This window comes from Delphinus delphis, chromosome 4, assembly GCF_949987515.2.
Source record: "Delphinus delphis chromosome 4, mDelDel1.2, whole genome shotgun sequence".
NCBI classification, from domain to species: Eukaryota; Metazoa; Chordata; class Mammalia; order Artiodactyla; family Delphinidae; genus Delphinus; species Delphinus delphis.
This window is the reverse complement of record NC_082686.1, coordinates 66,886,939-66,907,968: the sequence shown is the minus strand read 5'-3', so window position 1 is coordinate 66,907,968 and position 21,030 is coordinate 66,886,939. Positions and strand designations below refer to the sequence as shown.

The 21,030-nt window shown below is 35.7% G+C and overlaps 1 protein-coding gene across 1 annotated transcript in view; it reads left to right on the top strand.

The window, feature by feature from the left end:
• POLQ (DNA polymerase theta) overlaps positions 1-21,030 on the top strand; it is a 114,256-nt gene that overhangs the window by 71,720 nt on the left and 21,506 nt on the right. Inside the window, exons 19-24 of the mRNA XM_060009907.1 lie at positions 2,189-2,429; positions 8,666-8,859; positions 12,383-12,520; positions 13,760-13,934; positions 16,446-16,572; positions 17,145-17,266. Coding sequence (XP_059865890.1) covers positions 2,189-2,429; positions 8,666-8,859; positions 12,383-12,520; positions 13,760-13,934; positions 16,446-16,572; positions 17,145-17,266 — 997 coding nt within the window. The remainder of the gene's footprint in view (positions 1-2,188; positions 2,430-8,665; positions 8,860-12,382; positions 12,521-13,759; positions 13,935-16,445; positions 16,573-17,144; positions 17,267-21,030) is intronic.

Below are 21,030 nucleotides of genomic sequence, written 5' to 3'. Positions count from 1 at the left end.
CTTAACAGTATAATGCACTTTCAGAAGATATTTATTTACAGGATCATAGCCCTGAAAAGGGATATCGTTTTTTCCCTTCTGTTGAGACTGGATACATGAGGTGTGTGGAATATTAACTTTGAGTTGAGATATGATACTAATTGGTTGTTATTATCAATATGATCAATGATAATAGGATAATATTTTAGTTTCTTTAGCTTTTTTGGCAAAGATTTTTGAAGGCAGTATCAGGTAAACTAATGATACTATTCTTTGCTATACTTCAGACCAGCCTTGGTTTATATGTGATAAATTTCATATAGTTCCTAAACTGACCTTTACTGGATATAAAAGGTTATCACCTAATTTTGATGTTCCAGAGCCCAAAATGAGAATAATGGTAATGTGAGCTTATTAAAACTGTAGTAGTATCCCAGATTTATATAACACCTTTGGCATAAACTATTTGAAATATTCCATACTTGGTTTTGTTAATCATCACATTTTTGGTGTAAGAAGAGAAGCTATTAATTTATAAAATTTCACTTTTATAAGAGACGTTTGCCAACTTTTACATCAGACTATCTTATTCAACACCCCTAAAAGGGTTCTGATCACCAATTTCTAATGGTGGGGGGGGAGGGGGTTTCGCTGTATCTCCAACAGTTCTGTGGGTACCAGTTGGGTGTCCTACAATTCAGCTCAATTCTGTTACTATCTACCTGGAATGAGCATCAAATCCCATAAGTTAAGGGCTCAGTCCCACAAGCCCCCAACTTCAAACACCAGTTGCAAGCCCAGCTCGTTACCTGTGCTTCTGGTCAACCAGCTATAAATAAATCAGATTCCCACAACCCCCTCCTTGAGTTTGATTAATTTACTAGAGCGGCTAACAGAACTCAGGAAACCAGTTTACTCACTAAATTACTGGCTTATTACAAAGGATATTAAAGGATACAAGTCAACAGCCAGACGAAGAGATACATAGGGTGAAGTTTGTAAGAAGAGGTGTGGAGCTTCTGTTCTTTCTAGGCTTGCCACTCTCCCTGCATCTTCATGTGGTTACCAACCCAGAAGCTCTCTGAACCCTATCCTTTTGGGTTTTTATGGAGGCTTCATTACATAGGCATAATTGATCAAACCATTGACCATTGGTGATCAATTATCCTCTGGCCCCTTCCCCTTCCCAGGAGTTTGAGGGGGTGGAACTGAAAGTTCCAGCCCTCCTATCACAGGGTTGATTACTGGTGGCAACCAGCCGCCATTCCTAGGTGACCTAGGGGCACTCCAAGTCACTGCATTAGCATAATTAAAGACACCTTTATCTCTGTTGGGAAGACCCAATTTATATTTCTTATTATAATTTACAATATCGCCCCCCCCACCCCATAAAACTACATTCTAGACCTATAAAAGAAGTAACCAAGTCATTTAGTAATTATTGAAATTATGAACAAGGCTTAGATTTCCTTATTCTAAATGCAATTTCGCTCTGCTAAAATCAAGTATTAGAAAATACAGGTCTTCTAGTCTCATAGGGAAGCTAACAGTAGCAGTCAAATCACTAGTTGGATGGTCATGGTGACAGGTCCTCATCCTTGAGAGAAATTCTGTAGGCATTCTAAAACACTGGATATGAACTTGTAATGGCGAAATATTTATGTCTCACTTCTTCCAATATTGAATAAGCCACTCAACTGTACAATTAAATATGCTTAAAATAGTGTGTTTTATATTATGTGACTTACCGCAATAAAAAAATTTTTTTTAATTAAATAAACCTAAAACTATATAGGCCCATCTTTGTTATAGTAGTAGGAAAGCCAAAATTAGCCTTAGTGGAGAAGAATCCAGCTGCATTTTCAGAAACATGACTTTTGTTAGCTGAAAGGCACTTGGTTTTCAAGCCTACTTCTGAAGTAGGTCAGGAGGAGCATTGCAGTAGTGGAAAAGTATAAATTTTCCTTCTTTGAAGGCTACCTTTGAAGGCTCTTATTGGTAAAAAATGAGTTATTTTTTATACCAATTATCCTTTCCTTATCCTGGTACAATTATCCTTTCCTTCTCCTCTCCTGGGAAGACCATTGAATAAGTATTAAGTGAAAACGAGTGAGATTAGAAATGAGCTTTCTTTTTTCCCCTTTTAATTTAAGGGTACAGAAATATCTTGGAAAAATCAAGAAAATATTCTGATTGTTATCTCACTCAGGTGGCATGCTGGTTACTAGATCCAGATTCCAAGGAGCCGACTCTTCATGGCATAGTTTCCCGTTTTCTTCCTCATGAGCTTCCACTCCTGGAAGAGATAGAGACTGGCCAAGGAACTCAAAGCCTAGGGCTGAACGTCACCACTGAGCATTCTGGGCGATACAGAGCATCTGTAGAGTCCATTCTCATCTTCAGCTCTATGAGTCAACTTAATTCTTTGTTGAAGAAGGAAAACCTTCAAGGTAAAAACACAGTTCCTGGCATTTTTACGATGTTATGAGACTGGGGATAGTTATGTATTTAGCCACTTTATCACAGGTGGATAAATTATACTTTTTATGCAGACCCTTTCTTTTGATTGTCTAGTACAGGAATCAACAAATTTTTTTCTGTAAAAGGCCAGTGATGAATATTTTTGGTTTTGCAACCTAGACAGTCTCAATCACAAATATTTAACTCTGCCATCACAGCACGAAAGCAGCTATAGACAATATGAAAATGAGTGTTCCAGTAAATCTTTATTTACAAAAACAGACATCTGGCCCTAGTTTGGCCGTAGTTTGCTGACCTTTGGCTCTACTGTAATGAGGTGAATTAGTGGCATCTTCTTCATTTATTCCTAATTTTATATTTGAATGTTATCAAATGGTTTTTATTCACACTTAGAATATATCTTTTATGGATTTAAAAAAATGAACTGTTTTCTTTTTAGAGCTATTAACAGTTATTTTTTTCAGCCAAGGATGTTTATGTGAATCTTTTTTTTCCCTTGTGACAAATAGCATGAATTTATTGTGCAGGCTGCTGGCCCAGATTGAGTACCTTGACTTTGGAGAGCATAATATATGTTCATGGTGAAAATGAGAAAGTGGAACAAAGTTGGCTTCATTGTGAGGAGATATAAACTGTGGATTTACTGGCTGATTAATAAATACTAGAAACAGCAGACTGGTGAATTCACAGAGACCAGGGCTTGAATCTGTATTATTTATTTGTGAGGGACCTTGGGCAAGCTATGTTAACTCTCTAAGTCTGGTTCTTATTTTGTAAGTATTAAATGAGACAGAGAACTTAGTGCAGTGTTTGCAACAGAGCAGGCGCTCATTATTGTATTCCTTGATGATTATTATTACTGCTAGCACAAACCCTCTGTGCTGGTAATAAAGTTCTCCCCAACATCACTGGGGTAGAATATACAGAAGACCAGACTGACTTATTTGCTCACAGGAGACTTGCTTAAGTGATGTTAATTAGTAGCTCTTCAACAGGCATTGTAGTATTTCAGACAGCTTCTTTAAGCCAATCTAGGCAGGCCAAGGAGTGAGAGTATGCAGCACACATACCTCAGCTACTTTACAATAATGCTGAATGAACATAGCTCATTCCCTCTTAGTCTGACTAGTCTGCTCCTAGGATAGGCATCCTGGGTAGTCTGTATAGTTTCTAGACACTGACATTTGACGATGGTGATATGAATTAGTCTGTAACTTTTTAGATATTTGTTACCCATTATCAGATTTGTAAGTTTTCAGTCTGATTGGGAGGGGATGGTTCCACTATTTAAAGACAGTTTTTCACCTATAAAAAAAAGAAGACTGACTTTCCTTTCCAGAAAAGCACAAGAAACCCTCTAGATTTGTAATTTTTAACTTTCACAATTTCTTTCTATGTGCCTTGAAAGCTTTTTTTTTCCCTGCAGATTCAAAAGTGGGTGACCACGAGGTGTTAAATGCCTTCTTGTACAGTGTTAAATATTTCTTATTCACAGAATCCATAGAATTGAAGTACATTGAGATAAGGGAGGTTTTTGGAGAGAATGTGGACAACTATCAAATTTTATTTGAAAATAATTATTTCAGGATGTGCTTGTTAATTTTAATGGGCCTCCAGAATCTTCATCTTTTTCTTTTCTCATCTTCTTGCCTGTTGGAGAGGTGTGTTCTAACTGACTTTCTCCCCATAGAGAGCTGATTTTTGTTTGGGTATGAATTAATATTAATAGTACAATGTGTCTTTGCTTAATTTGAACCAGGACAAAGTATCCTGTCCTCTTCACATTGATCAATTAGGTCCTTTCTAGATAGTTTGAACATAGATTAGATGATTTTCTAGGTATGGAGTGAGTTGGTTTCTCTCTTTTTCAAAGGACCTCAGCTGCACAGATTTATATTAGTCATAATCTTTCTTTCATGAGCACTATCATCATTGGTCCATGTATGGTCCTCTTATTATTCACCATTATTTTAATAATATAATGATAACTGTTAACTCACATTCATAACTTAGACATTTGTCTACCTTTGTGCTCCTCCTTCCTTGTACATCCCAAGTTTTATGTTTATCATTCCCTTATTTTCTTATTTAAATTTTATTTTTAATTAAAAATTTTAGCATATATATGTCTGAGTCCAAACAATGTATTATTTGGTTTTGCTTGTTTTTGAACTTTACAAAACATCTGTCACACTATGTCTTGTTTTACTTGCTCTGCATCATGTTAGTAAGTTTCCTGCATATTATTGCAAGTATGTGTAGTTTATTGATTTTCACTGCTCTGTAATATATCACTGTGTTTTGTGTGTGTGTGTGTGTGTGTGTGTGTGTGTGTGTGCACCAAAATGTATTTATCCATTTTCCTCTTGGTGAATGCTCAGGTTGTTTCTAGTTTTGTTTTATTTTGTTTTTTTGTTCTGCTATAACAGGTATTTCTGTATAAATATTCTTATAAATTTACATGTCTCCTGCTATACTGGGCAAGAATTTCTTTTGCATGTAGAATTGCTCCGTCTTGGAAATGGGAATATTCAACTGTACAAGATTATGTTAAATTGTTTTCCAGAATGGTTGTATAAAGTTTGTTCTTTAAACAGCAATGTGAAAGAAATCTTGCTGATTACGTTGTCTCTACTTTGCCAAGTCATTGGTTGTAAAATGACTGTAATTTTTCTTTCTTGTGCTTTGTTTTTGGTAAGAGAGTTACTCTAGTTTCATGGAATGCGTTGATGAATATAGCCTCTTTTTGTTCTGGAGGAGTTTATGTATCGTAGGAATGATGTGTTCTTTAAAAGTTCGGTAGAATTTGCCTGTAAACTCTCTTTATGGAAATATTTTTAACTACTACTTTGACTTCTTTAATAACGGTAAGATTATTCAGTTATATCTTTTGATTATGTTTTGGTAAGCTATATATATTTTTAAGAATTTATCTAAAGGTATTGCTGATTTTTTATATCTCTGGTTTATCTGTTATGTCGTCTTTTTCTTTCATAATACTATTGTTTAATCTCACTAGAAGTTTATCCAATTTTTCAGTCTTTTTAAAGAACCAACTTTTGCCTTTGATCTTTCCTGTTGTTTTTGTTTTCTATTTCATTGATTTCTGTGAACATTTATGTAATCTCTTTTCTTCTAGTTCCCCTGACTTTATTTGCAGTCCTTTTTCTAAATTCTTAAGTTTGACACTAAACTCATTATTTTTAAAATCATGTTTTTCTTTTCTAATATAAGTACTTAAGGCTATAAATTTTCCTCAGAGTTCTACTTTCATTATATCTTACAAGTTTGACATATATTGTTTTCATTGTTTTATCCTAAATATTTAACATTTCCTGGTATACCTCTTAGACTTATAAATTATAAGAAGATTGTTTTTAATTCTCAAATAGTTGGAAACTTTTATTTCGTATTTTCATTATTACCTTCAATCTTTATTGTGTTGTAGCTAGAGAACATGTTTGTATAATACCCATTCTTTGAAGTCTTTTGATAATTGTTTTGTAACCTAAAACTTGAACTATTGTGTAAATGTTCTGTGTGCATATAAAATAATATGTATTCTAATTCTGGATGCAGAATTTTATAAATGTCTGTTAATTCAATGTTGTTGTTTAAATCTTCTATATCTGATTTTCCCTGTAGTTCAGGTAATTTTATATGTTTTGAGACAATTTTATTAGGTGCATACAGGTTTAAAATTGATGTATTTTCCTGGTGCATTAAACCTATCATTATGTTGTGACTAGCTTTTCCACTAATATGATTTTTACTCTTAATCTATTTTTTGGAATGAATATGGCAGCATCAACTTTCTTTTGATTAATACTTGCCTCATATATATATCTTTTCTTTTCTTTTTTTTTTTTTTGCGGTACGTGAGCCTCTCACTGCTGTGGCCTCTCCCGCTGCGGAGCACAGGCTCCGGACGCCCAGGCCCAGCAGCCATGGTTCACGGGCCCAGCCGCTCCGTGGCATGTGGGATCCTCCCGGACCGGGACACGAACCCGCATCCCCTGCATCGGCAGGCGGACTCTCAACCACTGCGCCACCAGGGAAGCCCCTCATATATCTTTTTTTCTACCCCTTTAAACCTTCTAGATCCTTACATTTTAGATGTCTTATAAACAAAGTATAGCTTATTTCTTCTTCAAACTATCAGTTTTTTTTTACAAATTTAGCAATTTATTATGATGATTGATGTGTTTCTATTCATTGTGATTATTGACATATTTACACTTTCCTGTTTTGTTTCTGTTCGTCTTGTTTGATTTTGTAGATAGTTCATTCGTAGCTGTGCTCCGTTCTAATGATTCCATACCTGCAATTCTTAGGGATCTAAATCTGTCATTTGTTGTTTCTGCTGAGTCCAGTTCATACATCTTTGCTATCTTATATTTTTTATAATCTTTGTGAAATCATACAAGATTTGATCAGTAGAGCCCTGCAGGGCTTATTTGGGGGAAGTCTTCCTCTAGAAAGGCTATGCTCTGGCTTCTGCTTGTTACTAAACTAAACTTCACCCAAGGCCTACATTAGCTTTTCTCGAGAGTTTTGGTTCAGAACAGAAGTCTGAGAATCAGCTTCTCCTCCTATTGCTACTCCAAAAATCTATTATTCCCTCAACCTTTTTGCAGTAGGACTCCATTCCCATTGCAACCCTGTTTCTTCCTACTGTCTGTGAATCCAGGCTGGCTTCCTACCACTCTTGACTCTTCTTTTTCTGACCCTAGTTCCTTATTTCTCTGGTCCCACATCACATGAACTTCTGCTCTGGTTCCAAGTCTCCAAAGCCAGGCTCTGACTGCCCAGTATGTTCTGACTATTAGAGGCCAGTAGCTCTCAATTGTTCACTTTTGGGGGTGGTTACAGGTGTCCTTTGGGATTTCGCCTGCTGATTGAGACCAAGAGTGCCTTAAAGAATGTGTGGGGGCTTCCCCGGTGGTGCAGTGGTTGAGAATCCGCCTGCCAATGCAGGGGACACGGGTTCGATCCCTGGCCCGGGAAGATCCCACATGCTGTGGAGCAACTAAGCTCATGTGCCACAACTACTGAGCCTGTGCTCTAGAGCCCATGAGCCACAACTACTGAGCCCGCGTGCCGCAACTACTGAAGCCCACACGCCTAGAGCCCGTGCTGCACAATGAGAGAAGCCACTGCAATGAGAAGCCCGGGCACCGCAATGAAGAGAGCAGCCCCCGCTCGCCGCAACTAGAGAAAGCCTGCGTACAGCAATGAAGACCCAACACAGCCAAAAAAAAAAAAAAAAAAAAGTGTGTATGTGGAGCTGGGGAAGGCAGGCCAGGGTTACACAGAGTCCTAGTGAGCCATAGTACTGGAGCAGAAATCTTTGTTATGGATTTTTTCTTAATAATTTTAGGATAGCATTTCCCACAGAGTGTTCTATGGACACTTACTTTTCACAATGTTAATAAATATTACACAGATAAAGGGTTTTATGGTCAAATGATTTCAGACTTTTGGTTAAAACAAAATTAAATAGTTGTCTTTGTTCATTTCTACTCAGAGCCTTTAATATATTAACAGGCATCATGAACATCTAAGAGTAATTTATAAATGATGAAACTCATAGTATACAGTGTCTCTCAATCCCAGCCTTTTATAGAGTATTTTTGAGACTAATATTCTAAAGAACATACTGGGAAAACTGATTTAGAGTGACTATTCTGTTGAGAAATGTCAGCAGATAGAAAAATACTCTGATTCTTACTTCAGGAATCTTATTCTTTACTCTTAGAGCATTGGAAAATATAATACCTTCATGTTTAGCTTTGTGCACGCCGGCATACCATGGGACCAGGAATACTGGAAAAAATTTTGGTGAATTAACCTTTTGTAGTCAGCTTAGCAAATTAGATTGGCTACCTTGTTCTTGCTAAGAGTAGAAGCAGAAACATCATCTTGGGAGAAATGCAATCTCTTATAATTCAGACTGTTCATAAGATTGCCTGTTTTACTCTGCATGGACACAGATAGTAATCCAATACTCAAGTGGAAAAGTGGAAAGTACTTTAATACCTTTCACTGATGGTTTGATAATGCTGCTCAAAAGACTGGATCTTGAAGGATAGCTTAGTAGCATCTCTGATTCTCCCAGAAATATTCTATGTATGTTTAGGTAATCATGCTGATCTAGTCACTTAGCTGGTGAATTAATGTTTTTTGCTTTCTTTTTTTCTTCCAGATGTCTTCTGTAAAGTGGAGATGCCCTCCCAGTACTGCTTGGCCTTGCTAGAACTAAATGGAATCGGCTTTAGTACCGCAGAATGTGAAAGTCAGAAACACATAATGCAAGCCAAACTGGATGCAATTGAGACGCAGGCCTATCAACTAGCTGGCCATAGTTTTTCTTTCACCAGTTCAGATGACATCGCTGAGGTTGTATGATGGGAATAAAAAATTTAGAAAAGTCATTTTTAAAGCAAAAACGTGTGTGTGTGTGTGTGTGTGTGTGTGTGTGTTTCATAAGTGTGTTTACCTAAGTACCAAAGATCAGTAAAATAAAACAATCAGTTAACCAGAATACTTTGGAGATAGAATATTCTAACATCTCCTTTGTAAGTTTATACCTATATTTATGAATAGGAAGGTAGTAAAGAAGTATCCTAGAATGTGTGTTCCATAAGGAGATTTGCCTGGAACAGAAGGGGAACCCAGTAAATATTTTTTTATTTTAAAAAATTAACTACCACTATGAGATCCATAGTGGTAGTTGTATAACAGTGTAGGTGTTTCTCCATGAAGTTAGTAATTTCATGAACTCTCACTCCTTCTTCACTGCAAAATTAGATATTTTTCTTAGATGTTAGTGAAAAAGGGATTTTGGGAACGCTCTGCTTTTTTAAACCTACTAATATTTTTATCATCTTAGATAAATTTTGACATAGTTTACTCTTCCCCCCGCCGCCGCCACTCAAAAGTTGGTGTTCTCTTCCCTCCCCACACTCCATAAAGGGTGGTTGGGTTGTTTTAGAGGAGTTACTGATACAGGGTGGGTGCTTACTCTTGATATCTTTGAAGTTCTATTGTTATCTAGATGTGATTCAGTATTATAGTATATTGGTATTATAGACTTTAAATCCAGACTTCTTGGGTTTGAATGCTACCTGCTCTATTTATTAATTAACTCCATGACCTTGGACCACTTCATTAACTCTATATCTCAGTTTCTTCATCAGTAAAATACCTCATGTTAGAAATACCTCATAGAGTTGTGAGGAATAAGCAATAAATGTAAAACACTTAGAACAGTGCCTATCTCATAGTAAGTGTTGTATAAATATTATATAAAGGGCTTACAAATGCCCCCCCCCCACTTTAGCCACAGTTATGCGTTTTTAAAAAATGAGGAACTTTGTTTCTCCTAATCACGTGGTACATTTGTACTGAATTCAGTGGTGTTTTTTGGGGTGTTTTAAAATACTTTCTTTTGATTTCTTTAGTCCACAAGTCCCCAAGCCAGAACCTAGCTCGCTACACCTAAAATTACATGGGGAACTTGTCAAAAATATAGAATCTCTGGATATCAGCACAAGTAGGCTTGGGGCAAAGGCAAGAACCAGTACTCTTGTGATTCAGATGGGTCCAAAGGCGTGTGGGCCTTAGGCCTAGACCAAACTCTGGCCTAGAATAAAAGTCCTTTGATATTATTGGCTTGTTCTTAGATCTTCATGTTAAAATGGAAGTTATATTAAAGGTAATCTAACATTTTCATACATTGATTATTTTATCCTTGGTGATTTTAAGTTGAATCTTTCAAATAGGCAAGATGTTACTAATCTTCTAGAGCTGCAGTGTTCAATAAAGGAGTCACTAGCCACTTATCTCTGTTTCAGTTTAAATTAACTGAAATTAAATAAAATATATCAATTAAGTTCCTTAGTCATGCTAACCACATTACAAGTGTTCAATAGCCACAGGTGGCTAGTGGCCACTATATTGGACAATACAAATATAGAACAGTTTTATTATTGCAGAAAGTTCTTGGATGGCACTGGTCTTGAGAAGGTATCAGCAAAATATGACTTGCAGGCCAGATCTGGCCTGCCACCTGTTTTTGTAAATAAAGTTTTATTGGAACACAGCTATAGCTGTTCATGTACTTATTGCCTGTGGCTGTTTTCATTCTATAATGGCACAATTGAAAAGGTGTGACAGACAGTAAAACAAAGCTAAAAATATTTACTGTCTGGCCCTTTGTAGAAAAAGTTTCTGACTCCTGGTCTAGAGGGAAGCATGGGTTAGTAGAAAGAAAAAGGACTTTAGAGTTAGAAGACTTTGGGTTCTAATTCTTAATTCTACTACATTTTGGGCATGCAACTTTGAGCAAGTTTCTCCAACTGTCTAAACTTTGCAGATTTGTCATAAAGTTGTTATAAGGATTGCATGTTAAAGCACCTAGCCTGATGGCTGGCACATAGGAAGTGCTTAATAAATATTAGTGTCTCTTGCTCCCATCCAGTTCAACTCCTTCAGTCACAGATGTGTTAGTTAAGACCTGAAGAGAGAATTTATGTGTGAAGTTTTTATAATTAATTCTGAAGGATTCACCAAAAATGGAAGCTTAAGATAAAACTTGAGATCTTTAAATTGTCTTAATTATGATAGGTCTTCCTTCCTGGTGTTGTCGATTTATTGTTATTGTAATAATGTTTCATTTTTTCTATTCAGTTATTTTCTTCTCTCTTCTCTGCTGTCATTCATTTATATACTCTTTGATAAGTATATTAGAGTTGCCTGATTAAATACCAGCACTTGGTTAAATTTGAATTTCAGATGAACAGTGGACAATATTTTAGTATAAGTATGCTCCATGTCATTCAAATTTGACTGGGCATCATGTAATTTTATTTGCTAAATATAGCAACCCCAATCCTTATGTGTGCATATGTTCATATCTATATAACACAGTCTTTGGGCAAGTTAGTTATTAACATCCATAGTAAGCCTCAGTAATTTTCATGCCTAGGACCCCACTTATTCACACTACTTAAAACTAAAACCAGATTTTTGTTTCTGTCATCACCACTGTTCTAGGGAAACAGGTATATCTTTACTTCCACCCCTGGCCCAACTTGTAGAAAAAATTCTCATGCAAAGGGTTTCAATTTTTAGAATTATTATTGGGAAAATAATCCAAGGTTCAATAAATCTTACTGAAAGTATATAAATGAATGAGTAGAAAGAGTAGATAGTGTTCTGAATTGCCTAAATTGGAACCCCTCTAACAAGAACTAGTGAGTTTAAGGTATACATGGGATCTTCCCTCTGACCCGCAGCCTGGATCCCTGTTCCGTGTAAGCCTAGTTTCTTCAGTGGGTGCTTACTGGCCACTCTCTAACTTTCATTATTGCTGCATTGGATCAATCACCTTCTCCTGGCTTTTTGCCCAGGGCCTCTCAGGGTCTAGCCTTGTGGTAGTGGAATTAGATGGCTTTTGGGGCCCCTTCCTACTTTAGTGTTCTCTGAGTTTTGTGATCACACAATAGCCACGAAGGCTCCCATGTTTATCCTCTATGGGGCTTAAATGATCAAGCAGCCGCATTGGTCACCACATCAAGGAGTATTTAGGTGAGCTTATAATCAGAGCAACCTAAAGTCGCAATGCCAATAGTTTGTCAGTCGTTCAGCACAGAATATACATTCTTGTATTCTTGACTGTTTAAGAGCCTGGTGTTACTGTTAATCTAATACTGACTAAATTAGGGTATAGACAGCCTACTTGATGTAAGATTTTATTGCCATTATTTACTAAATGTGATAATTCCAAATTGTCCAAAAATATTCTTACAATCCATGTTGAAATGTATAGAATCTTTTCTCGAATAACTTTTTTAAATGTTTTCTGAATGATAATACTTGTGATTTGATTCTTGACTAAAGAAGCATTAATTTCTTGCAGGTTTTATTTTTGGAACTGAAGTTGCCACCAAATGGAGAGAGAAAACACCAAGGCAGCAAGAAAACTTTGGGTTCTACCAGAAGAGGGAATGATGATGGATGGAAGCTAAGGCTGGGAAAACAGTTCAGCACTAGTAAGGTGCTCTTTGGGGCAGTCACAGGGCAGAATCTGAACTACTTTTAGCATTTTGGTGTCCTGAAAGAATGCTGATGAAATCAAGATCCAATGTAGTACACCATTTGAACTTATCCAGACAAAAACAAATTGGTTTTTTGTTCAGCTGCCCACAAACACTATGGAAACATTCCAGCATGGAAAATCTGGATCATAATCTGAGTTAGCAATTGTGTCCTTCCTATCATTAAAACAGTGTAAAGGTTTGTAAATTCAGACCTATATAGACATTAATTATTGATATGCACTACTCTTGGACTTCTAGTATAATATAATTTCTGTCGTTATATGAACATGAACAGAAAGGTATGGAAGAATTTAAAAAATAAAAAGACAGTCAATATAAATAAAATTTTGTTTTTTTCAATTTCAGAGCAAAATAGTAAGTTTTCCATGCATTTGTTTTGAGAATCTAATATGTTAATTTCAAAGTCAAATTGAATCACAACCCTTGGAAACTGTATACATGGGACAAAAGAGAGAAAACCTTAATTTTACATTTTTACTGAATGAATTATCAATGGAAAATAAGGATAGAAAGTACAGCCACAACAGCTATGGAGAGAGCAGTCCAAGTTGCCATTCTGTAGAATTTTGACCATAATATTATTAATTATGACTTGCCTGCCCCGGGGAAGTTTCCACAGCTTCATTCTGTAGCAAAACTTTTTATTTAATCGCATTGGCCCTTTTACCCTACAAGTTTTTGTTCCTTAAAGGTTCATTGAATGTCTGTAGCATGGAAAATTCAAAGTTTTAAAAATAAATTTCCTTGATACAAAGACCATGAAAGTATTATGGCAAAAAGAAGGAAAAAAAAAAGACTGGGAAACTTACAATCACATGAGCAATGGAGGAGGAAAATATAAAGGAAAGAGATGATGTAAACAATTGGGTGGGGTGTGGGGAAGCAGCTGTTTTACTAAGTTGACATCTCATTGATTTTTTTTTTTAATAGTAGATGTAAATTGACATTACTCAACATTAACATGTTTACATTTTATAATCTATAGTTATTATAGATTTATCATTATGGTGATTTCCAAAAAACCCAAATAGTAATTTTATAATAGTAAAGTTGAGTTTAGATACAGGAGTTATCAAATTTAGTTTTGAGATTATATTGTTTACTTAAAAGAGATTCTAGTTTGCTATGGAATTTGGACAAGAATCTGATCCTACTTTATTATAATTCTTTGGCAGGATGTTTTAAATAAATTAAGGGCATTACATCCTTTACCAGACTTGATATTAGAGTGGAGAAGAATCACTAATGCTATTACCAAAGTGGTCTTTCCCCTGCAGCGGGAAAAACGTCTGAATCCTTTCCTTGGAATGGAAAGAATCTATCCTGTATCACAATCACACACTGCTACAGGTAATGAGAAATCTTAAATATGGATAATATCCAGTTTTGCAAAAAAAAATTCATATGTAATATTTGCTTATGTAATAAGCAAATAATAATATTTTAATATAATATAATAATAATAATATAATATTTGCATATGTAATATTTGCTTTTGACGACCAAGGAATTCGAATGTTGATCATTGGGTTCAGTGAAGTTCTATAAACATTTATGAAACGCATACTACATCCAAAGCATAGGTGAATATCAGGTAGATAAAGAGATGAAATTTAGTAAGATAACAGTTCCTGCTTTCAAGTACTGTATAGAGTAACTTGGATGTCTGAGATTGGATGAGAGTATGGCCAGGAATTAAATATTTATTTGAGTCAGTGATCTTATCTAATTTCAGTCACAGCCCTATTCTGAATCTCTTAAGAGTCTCTCCAAGTTGAATCTAAGTAGGCCTGTGCAGTAATAAGGGAGTGTCTTACTTTACTCAATCGGAAAAGAAAGCTGTAGAGTCCTTTGCATGTCTTTTGGCCCTCTTGGGATCAGTATGCATGTAATCTCATGAAGAAAAAAAAGCATTCTTTTTCTAGGTAGTGCACAGCTTCACATATTTGTCAAATGCAATGTGCAGTGGAAGAAAGGGCAGCATTAACTCCTTCATAGAGGGGGCATTTTAGTTTGGTGGTATAGAATGTGGACTTTGATATCACATTTTCACAAGGTTTGAATCTTGGTGCTGAGAATCTTTAGACAAGGTACTTAACCTTTCAGTACCCAAGTTTCCAAATGTATAAAACAAGATAATAACAGTCCTACCTCACTGGGTCATCCTGAGGATTAAATAGGTCAGTACATGTAAAGTGTTTAGAATGATGCGTGGTACATTATCAGTTGTTGCTGTTATTGAGGATGGGGGCACCGTGAGGAGCTGCTTTTCTCTTTGCTTGCTTAGTCTCTGTTCTAAACAATTCCTCTTCCTTCTCCCTATTTAGGTAACCTCTTGGTGCTTCTTGCCTATTTCTTGCCCTGTTTTAAGTTTCATTTTGAAACGTATGCTAATGTGTAAACTTATGTAAAATAAATCCTTGTTGGTGAAAAAACAATCAACCTAGAGTTTTCAAAGCTTTTGCACATTTATTTGTTGCTTATAAAGCAGAAAGTCATCAATTCCTTGTTGTTTTCCTGATTGTTTTTCATTATACTATGCCTACATTTAAAGAATATTTTAGAAATACAAGCTTACCTAAGTATAGTAAAGCCCTTTCATTATTAGAATTAATCTTCATGAAGCTATATTCATGTTTTGTAATTTACTTTTGCCATTTTATTTGTCTACCAGTGTTACCTCATTAATTCAAACACTAGACCTGAATATTAAGTATTGATATTATCATAGAAGAGAAGACAGTGTGCTGAGGCAGAAAGAGACTTGGATTCTTTCCTGTGCTATTTGTTAGCTTTATAAAATTGATTAGGCCATTTAATGCTAATAAGTGTAATAATATCTACCATTAATTGAACACTAATTTTTGCTAAAATCAAAATAACGAGGATATAGTATCAGGAGTTTATTCAGAAAAACAGTATCTGAGATACTTAAGATCTCTGATTCATCTAAAGAAGATGGAATTACGTACAGTAGCTAGTAGAGAGCCTGTTAGAATGAAGAGTGTCATAAAACAGAGGATTTTTTGGTCACTATATGTGTATGATAAAAACTGCAGTAGCAGTCAGTTACCCGAACTTTTTGAACAACACCTGTGTGTTTTTGAAAAATTCATCCAATAAATAAATAAAATGTAAAATATTTGGGGGAAATTAAAGGCCATAAGCATTAAAACAAATAGCTTTCTGTTTCCTAGAAAATGTACTAGCCACCTGATTCTAGTTTCTAGTCATGTCAGTGCTACCTACCATTGATTCTTGTGATAAGTGATGAGGAGGAGGAGGAAAACTGGCCAGGTGATATCTAGAAAGTAACGTTCTAGTCACCATCTCTCACTACTACTCCATCTCCTGCATCCTGTGGCCTAACTCCTGTGGCCCCAGTTGTTCTGTTCAGCACTCAGTTGCTCTTCTGCTTCAGATCCTCTTTTCTGTATCTTGTTTGTTCCTGGCTTTTAAAGGCTTCGACAGTCATTTCTCCTAAGATCCATTTGATTTGTCTTTTACTCATTTGTATAACTGCTAGCATTTTATAGTGCTAACTTCTGGTACTCATTTTAGCGTAGAAATAGTATGATTTATCATATTCTTATCATGGGATTGTTTCTGTAGAACGAGGTTAATTATAAAACACTGTATTGTAGCTGATTCATATATTCACTTATATCACGATTGGTCTTGTACTTGTTATTTTTAGACACATGAACATAATAAAGTGTATATCATTTAAATTTAGTTTAACAATAACAGAGCATGCATTTTTAGGATAATTCAGAAATGGTATTCGTGTTAAAGTAAATGTCAGATTTCCCCTCTTCCCTTCCCCCCCTAATTTTATGTCTTCATTCTGCTTGATTTTAGGACGAATAACCTTTATAGAACCAAATATTCAGAATGTACCAAGAGATTTTGAGATCAAAATGCCAACACTAGTAGAGGAAAGCCCACCTTCTCAAGCCCTAGGCAAAGGCCTACTTCCTATGGGCAGGTAGACTCTATTTCTCTTTATTTGGGTTAATATACTTCTGGGAGTATGAATGGCTCAAAAATAGCCTATTGGACAAATAATGAAATCAGTTTAATTTTCTGTTCCAGGCATACACATTTCTATTCTATTTCAAATCCTGAGTCTGTCTATAAAGAAGCTAGTTGATGGCAAAAAGCTGAAAATCTGGGTCACTAATTAAATCAACCAGCACTATATGCTTAAGTCAAAAACTAAAGGGACAAGTTTAGCAGTGTCTGGAACATCCCCCTTCCTGCCCTCTTCATATGCTCACAAAAGGAAGAAAAAGCACAGATCATTTATATTAGATATGGTCAATGAGATTTACTGAATTGAGTGAAGCAGTTTGTGGGAAAGGTTATTACAGAAATACCTTCCTGTTTAATTGAAGGTTTGCTGAACGAGGTCTAGTATATTTGTTAAGCTTTAAAGTGTGTTTCAAATAAGGTTTTTAAATTTCTTAGATGGAAATATTGACTTACTGAAAAACTCAGACCATTTTCATATATTTAAGACTACTTCATGTCCAGCTGATGATGTTTTTCGCACAACAGAGGAGGAAAAAAGAAGGGTTGTGGCCTGAACCCCAGGCACCAGGGAAAGATGGAGGAGAGAGCCTCAGACAGAGGAATGCCGTTTTCAGTTAGCATGAGACATGCCTTTGTGCCTTTCCCAGGTAAGGTGACCGATGATAGTTTTTGAGCTTCTTTTTGCTGTGGGAATGGTTTTCAAAGCACTGATAAAGCCTGATTTATGAATAAGACTCAGAAGAATACATTAGTTTCTCCATCTTTCCTCTCTTTGGTGGAGCCTGTTTTTCCCCTTCATGTTGCCAGGTTTATAACAGTCAGTCATTATTGTCTTCATGATCTGCTCTGTGGGAAACCTCTGTGCTGTTTGCTCAGCATCCTGCTGAAATCATGTAATCCTGGGTCATTGTAAACCTTTTTGCAAAATCCAGTGAATTTTGTTAGTTGTCATCCTCTTTGACTTCTCTATAGCATTTGTCACTCTGTTAACCCTCTCTTTCCTCAATTTCTCTCCCCCCCGACCTCTAAGGGCACAATTTTTTTTTTTTGGTCTCTTTCTAACTTGTTTTGCTCTTTTGTTTCTTCTCCAGTTCTCCCCACTGCTGCTTCCTATTGCAGGGGGTAACCCTCAAGGCTATCTTACTTCTGTCTGACCTTTCCTCAGTACTCGTCATCAAAACATTTGGAAGTCATGATCTATCTCCCAGATCATCCCTATTATTTGTATACATATTTGCTCTTTTTGCCACCTGGCAGCTCTGGGTGAGTGCAGTTAACCAGCTGAATTTATTTGAATTCTGTCAGAAATTTATATTCCAAGGGTGAATTCAGGTCTATGATAGTATAACCCATTTGGCAGTTTTCAGCTTTGCTTTTTAAATATGAACTACCAGCATTTTACCATTGTAACTATATTTAAGTATTCAGTTCTGTGGCATTAAGTACATTCACATTGTGGTGCAGCCATTACCACCATCCATCTCCAGAACTTTTTATCATCCCCACCTGAAACTCTGTACCCATTAAATATAACTGTCCCCCTGGATTCCCACAGCACCTGGCAACCACCATTCTATTTTCTGTCCCTATAAATTTGACCACTCGAGATCATATAATATTTGTACTATTGTGCCTGGCTTATTTCACGTAGCATAATGTCTTCAGGGTTTATTCATGTTGTAGCAATTGTGTCAGAATTTCTTTCTTTTTTAAGGCCAAATAATATTTCATGATATTTATTTATTCTTACCTAAATAATAAAACTGTGTTTAACACAACAATATTTTATACTGATTTTGTTTAAAATTTTAAAATTAATTTAAATTAAATGTATATGGATTTAACCTGAAAATTTCTGCCATTTAAATGTACTGTTTAGTTAACTATCTAAAATAACTATTGATGGGGTTTATCCCAGGAATGCAAGGATTCTTCAATATATGCAAATCAATCAATGTGGTAAACCATATTAACAAATTGAAGGAGAAAAACCATATGATCATCTCAACAGATGCAGAAAAAGCTTTCGACAAAATTCAACACCCATTTATGATAAAAACCCTCCAGAAAGTAGACATAGAGGGAACTTACCTCAACATAATAAAGGCCATATATGACAAACCTACAGCCAACATCGTTCTCAGTGATGAAAAACTGAAAGCATTTCCACTAAGATCAGGAACAAGACAAGGTTGTCCACTCTCACCACTATTATTCAACATAGTTTTGGAAGTTTTAGCCACAGCAATCAGAGAAGAAAAAGAAAGAAAAGGAATCCAAATCGGGAAAGAAGATGTAAAGCTGTCACTGTTTGCAGATGACATGATACATAGAATCCTAAAGATGCCACCAGAAAACTACTAGAGCTAATCAATGAATTTGGTAAAGTAGTAGGATACAACGTTAATGCACAGAAATCTCTTGCATTCCTATACACTAATGATGAAAAATCTGGAAGAGAAATTAAGGAAACACTCCCATTTACCACTGCAACAAAAAGAATAAAATATCTAGGAATAAACCTACCTAAGGAGGCAAAAGACCTGTATACAGTAAACTATAAGACACTGATGAAAGAAATTAAAGGTGATACAAATAGATGGAGAGATATACCATGTTCTTGGATTGGAAGAATCAACATTGTCAAAATGACTATACTACCCAAAACAATCTACAGATTCAGTGCAATCCCTATCAAACTACCAATGACATTTTTCACAGAACTAGAACAAAAAATTTCACAATTTGTATGAAAACACAAAAGACCCCAAATAGCCAAAGCAATTTTGAGAAAGAAAAATGGAGCTGGGGGAATCAGGCTCCCAGACTTCAGACTATACTACAAAGCTACAGTAATCAAGACAGTATGGTACTGGCACAAAAACAGAAATATAGATCAATGGAACAGGATAGAAAGCCCAGAGATAAACCCATGCACATATGGTCACCTTATCTTTGATAAAGGAGGCAGGAATGTACAGTGGAGAAAGGACAGCCCCTTCAATAAGTGGTGCTGGGAAAACTGGACAGGTATATATAAAAGTATGAGATTAGAACACTCCCTACCACCATACACAAAAATAAGCTCAAAATGGATTAAAGACCTAAATGTAAGGCCAGAAACTATCAAACTCTTAGAGGAAAACATAGGCAGAACACTCTATAACATAAATCACAGCAAGATCCTTTTTGACCCACCTCCTAGAGAAATGGAAATAAAAATAAACAAATGGGACCTAATAAAAATTAAAAGCTTTTGCACAGCAAAGGAAAGCATAAAGAAGACGAAAAGACAACCCTCAGAATGGGAGGAAATTGCAAATGAAGCAGCTGACGACGGATTAATCTCCAAAATTTACAAGCAGCTCATGTAGCTCAATATCAAAAAAAATAAACAACCCAATCCAAAAATTAGCAGAAGACCTAAATAGACATTTTTCCAAAGAAGATATGCAGATTGCCAACAAACACATGAAAGGATGCTCAATATCATTAATCATTAGAGAAATGCAAATCAAAACTACAATGAGGTATCACCTCACACTGGTCAGAATGGCCATCATCAAGAAATCTACAAACAATAAATGCTGGAGAAAAGGTAACCCTCTTGCACTGTTGGTGGGATTGTAAACTGATACAACCACTATGGAGAACAGTATGGAGGTTCCTTAAAAAACTACAAATAGAACTACCATATGACCCAGCAATCCCACTACTGGGCATATACCCTGAGAAAACCATAATTCAAAAAGAGTCATGTACCACAATGTTCACTGCAGCTCTATTTACAGTAGCCAGGACATGGAAGCAACCTAAGTGTCCATCGACAGATGAATGGATAAAGAAGATGTGGCACATATATACAATGGAATATTATTCAGCCATAAAAAGAAATGAAATTGAGTTATTTGTAGTGAGGTGGATGGACTTAGAGTTTGTCATACAGAGTGAAGTAAGTCAGAAAGAGAAAAACAAATACCGTATGCTAACACATATATAGGGAATCTAAAAAAAAAAGGTTCTGATGAACCTAGGGGCAGGACAGGAATAAAGATGCAAACATAGAGAATAGACTTGAGGACACGGGGAAGGGGAAGTGTAAGCTGGGATGAAGTGAGAGAGTGTCATGGACTTATATATACTACTAAATGTAAGATATGGGACTATATGTATATGTATAGCTGATTCACTTTGTTATAAAGGAGAAATTAACACACCATTGTAAAGCAATTATACTCCAATAAAGATGTTAAAAAAATAAAATAATTCTTGATATATGGTTGGATTTAAGTCTATTGTCTTGTCATTTGTATTTTGTTCTATCTGTTCTTTATTCTTTTTTAAAAACTGTAAGTGACTATTTTTGTTATTGTTTTATTTCCTCTATTTTTTTTTTTTTTTTTGCGGTATG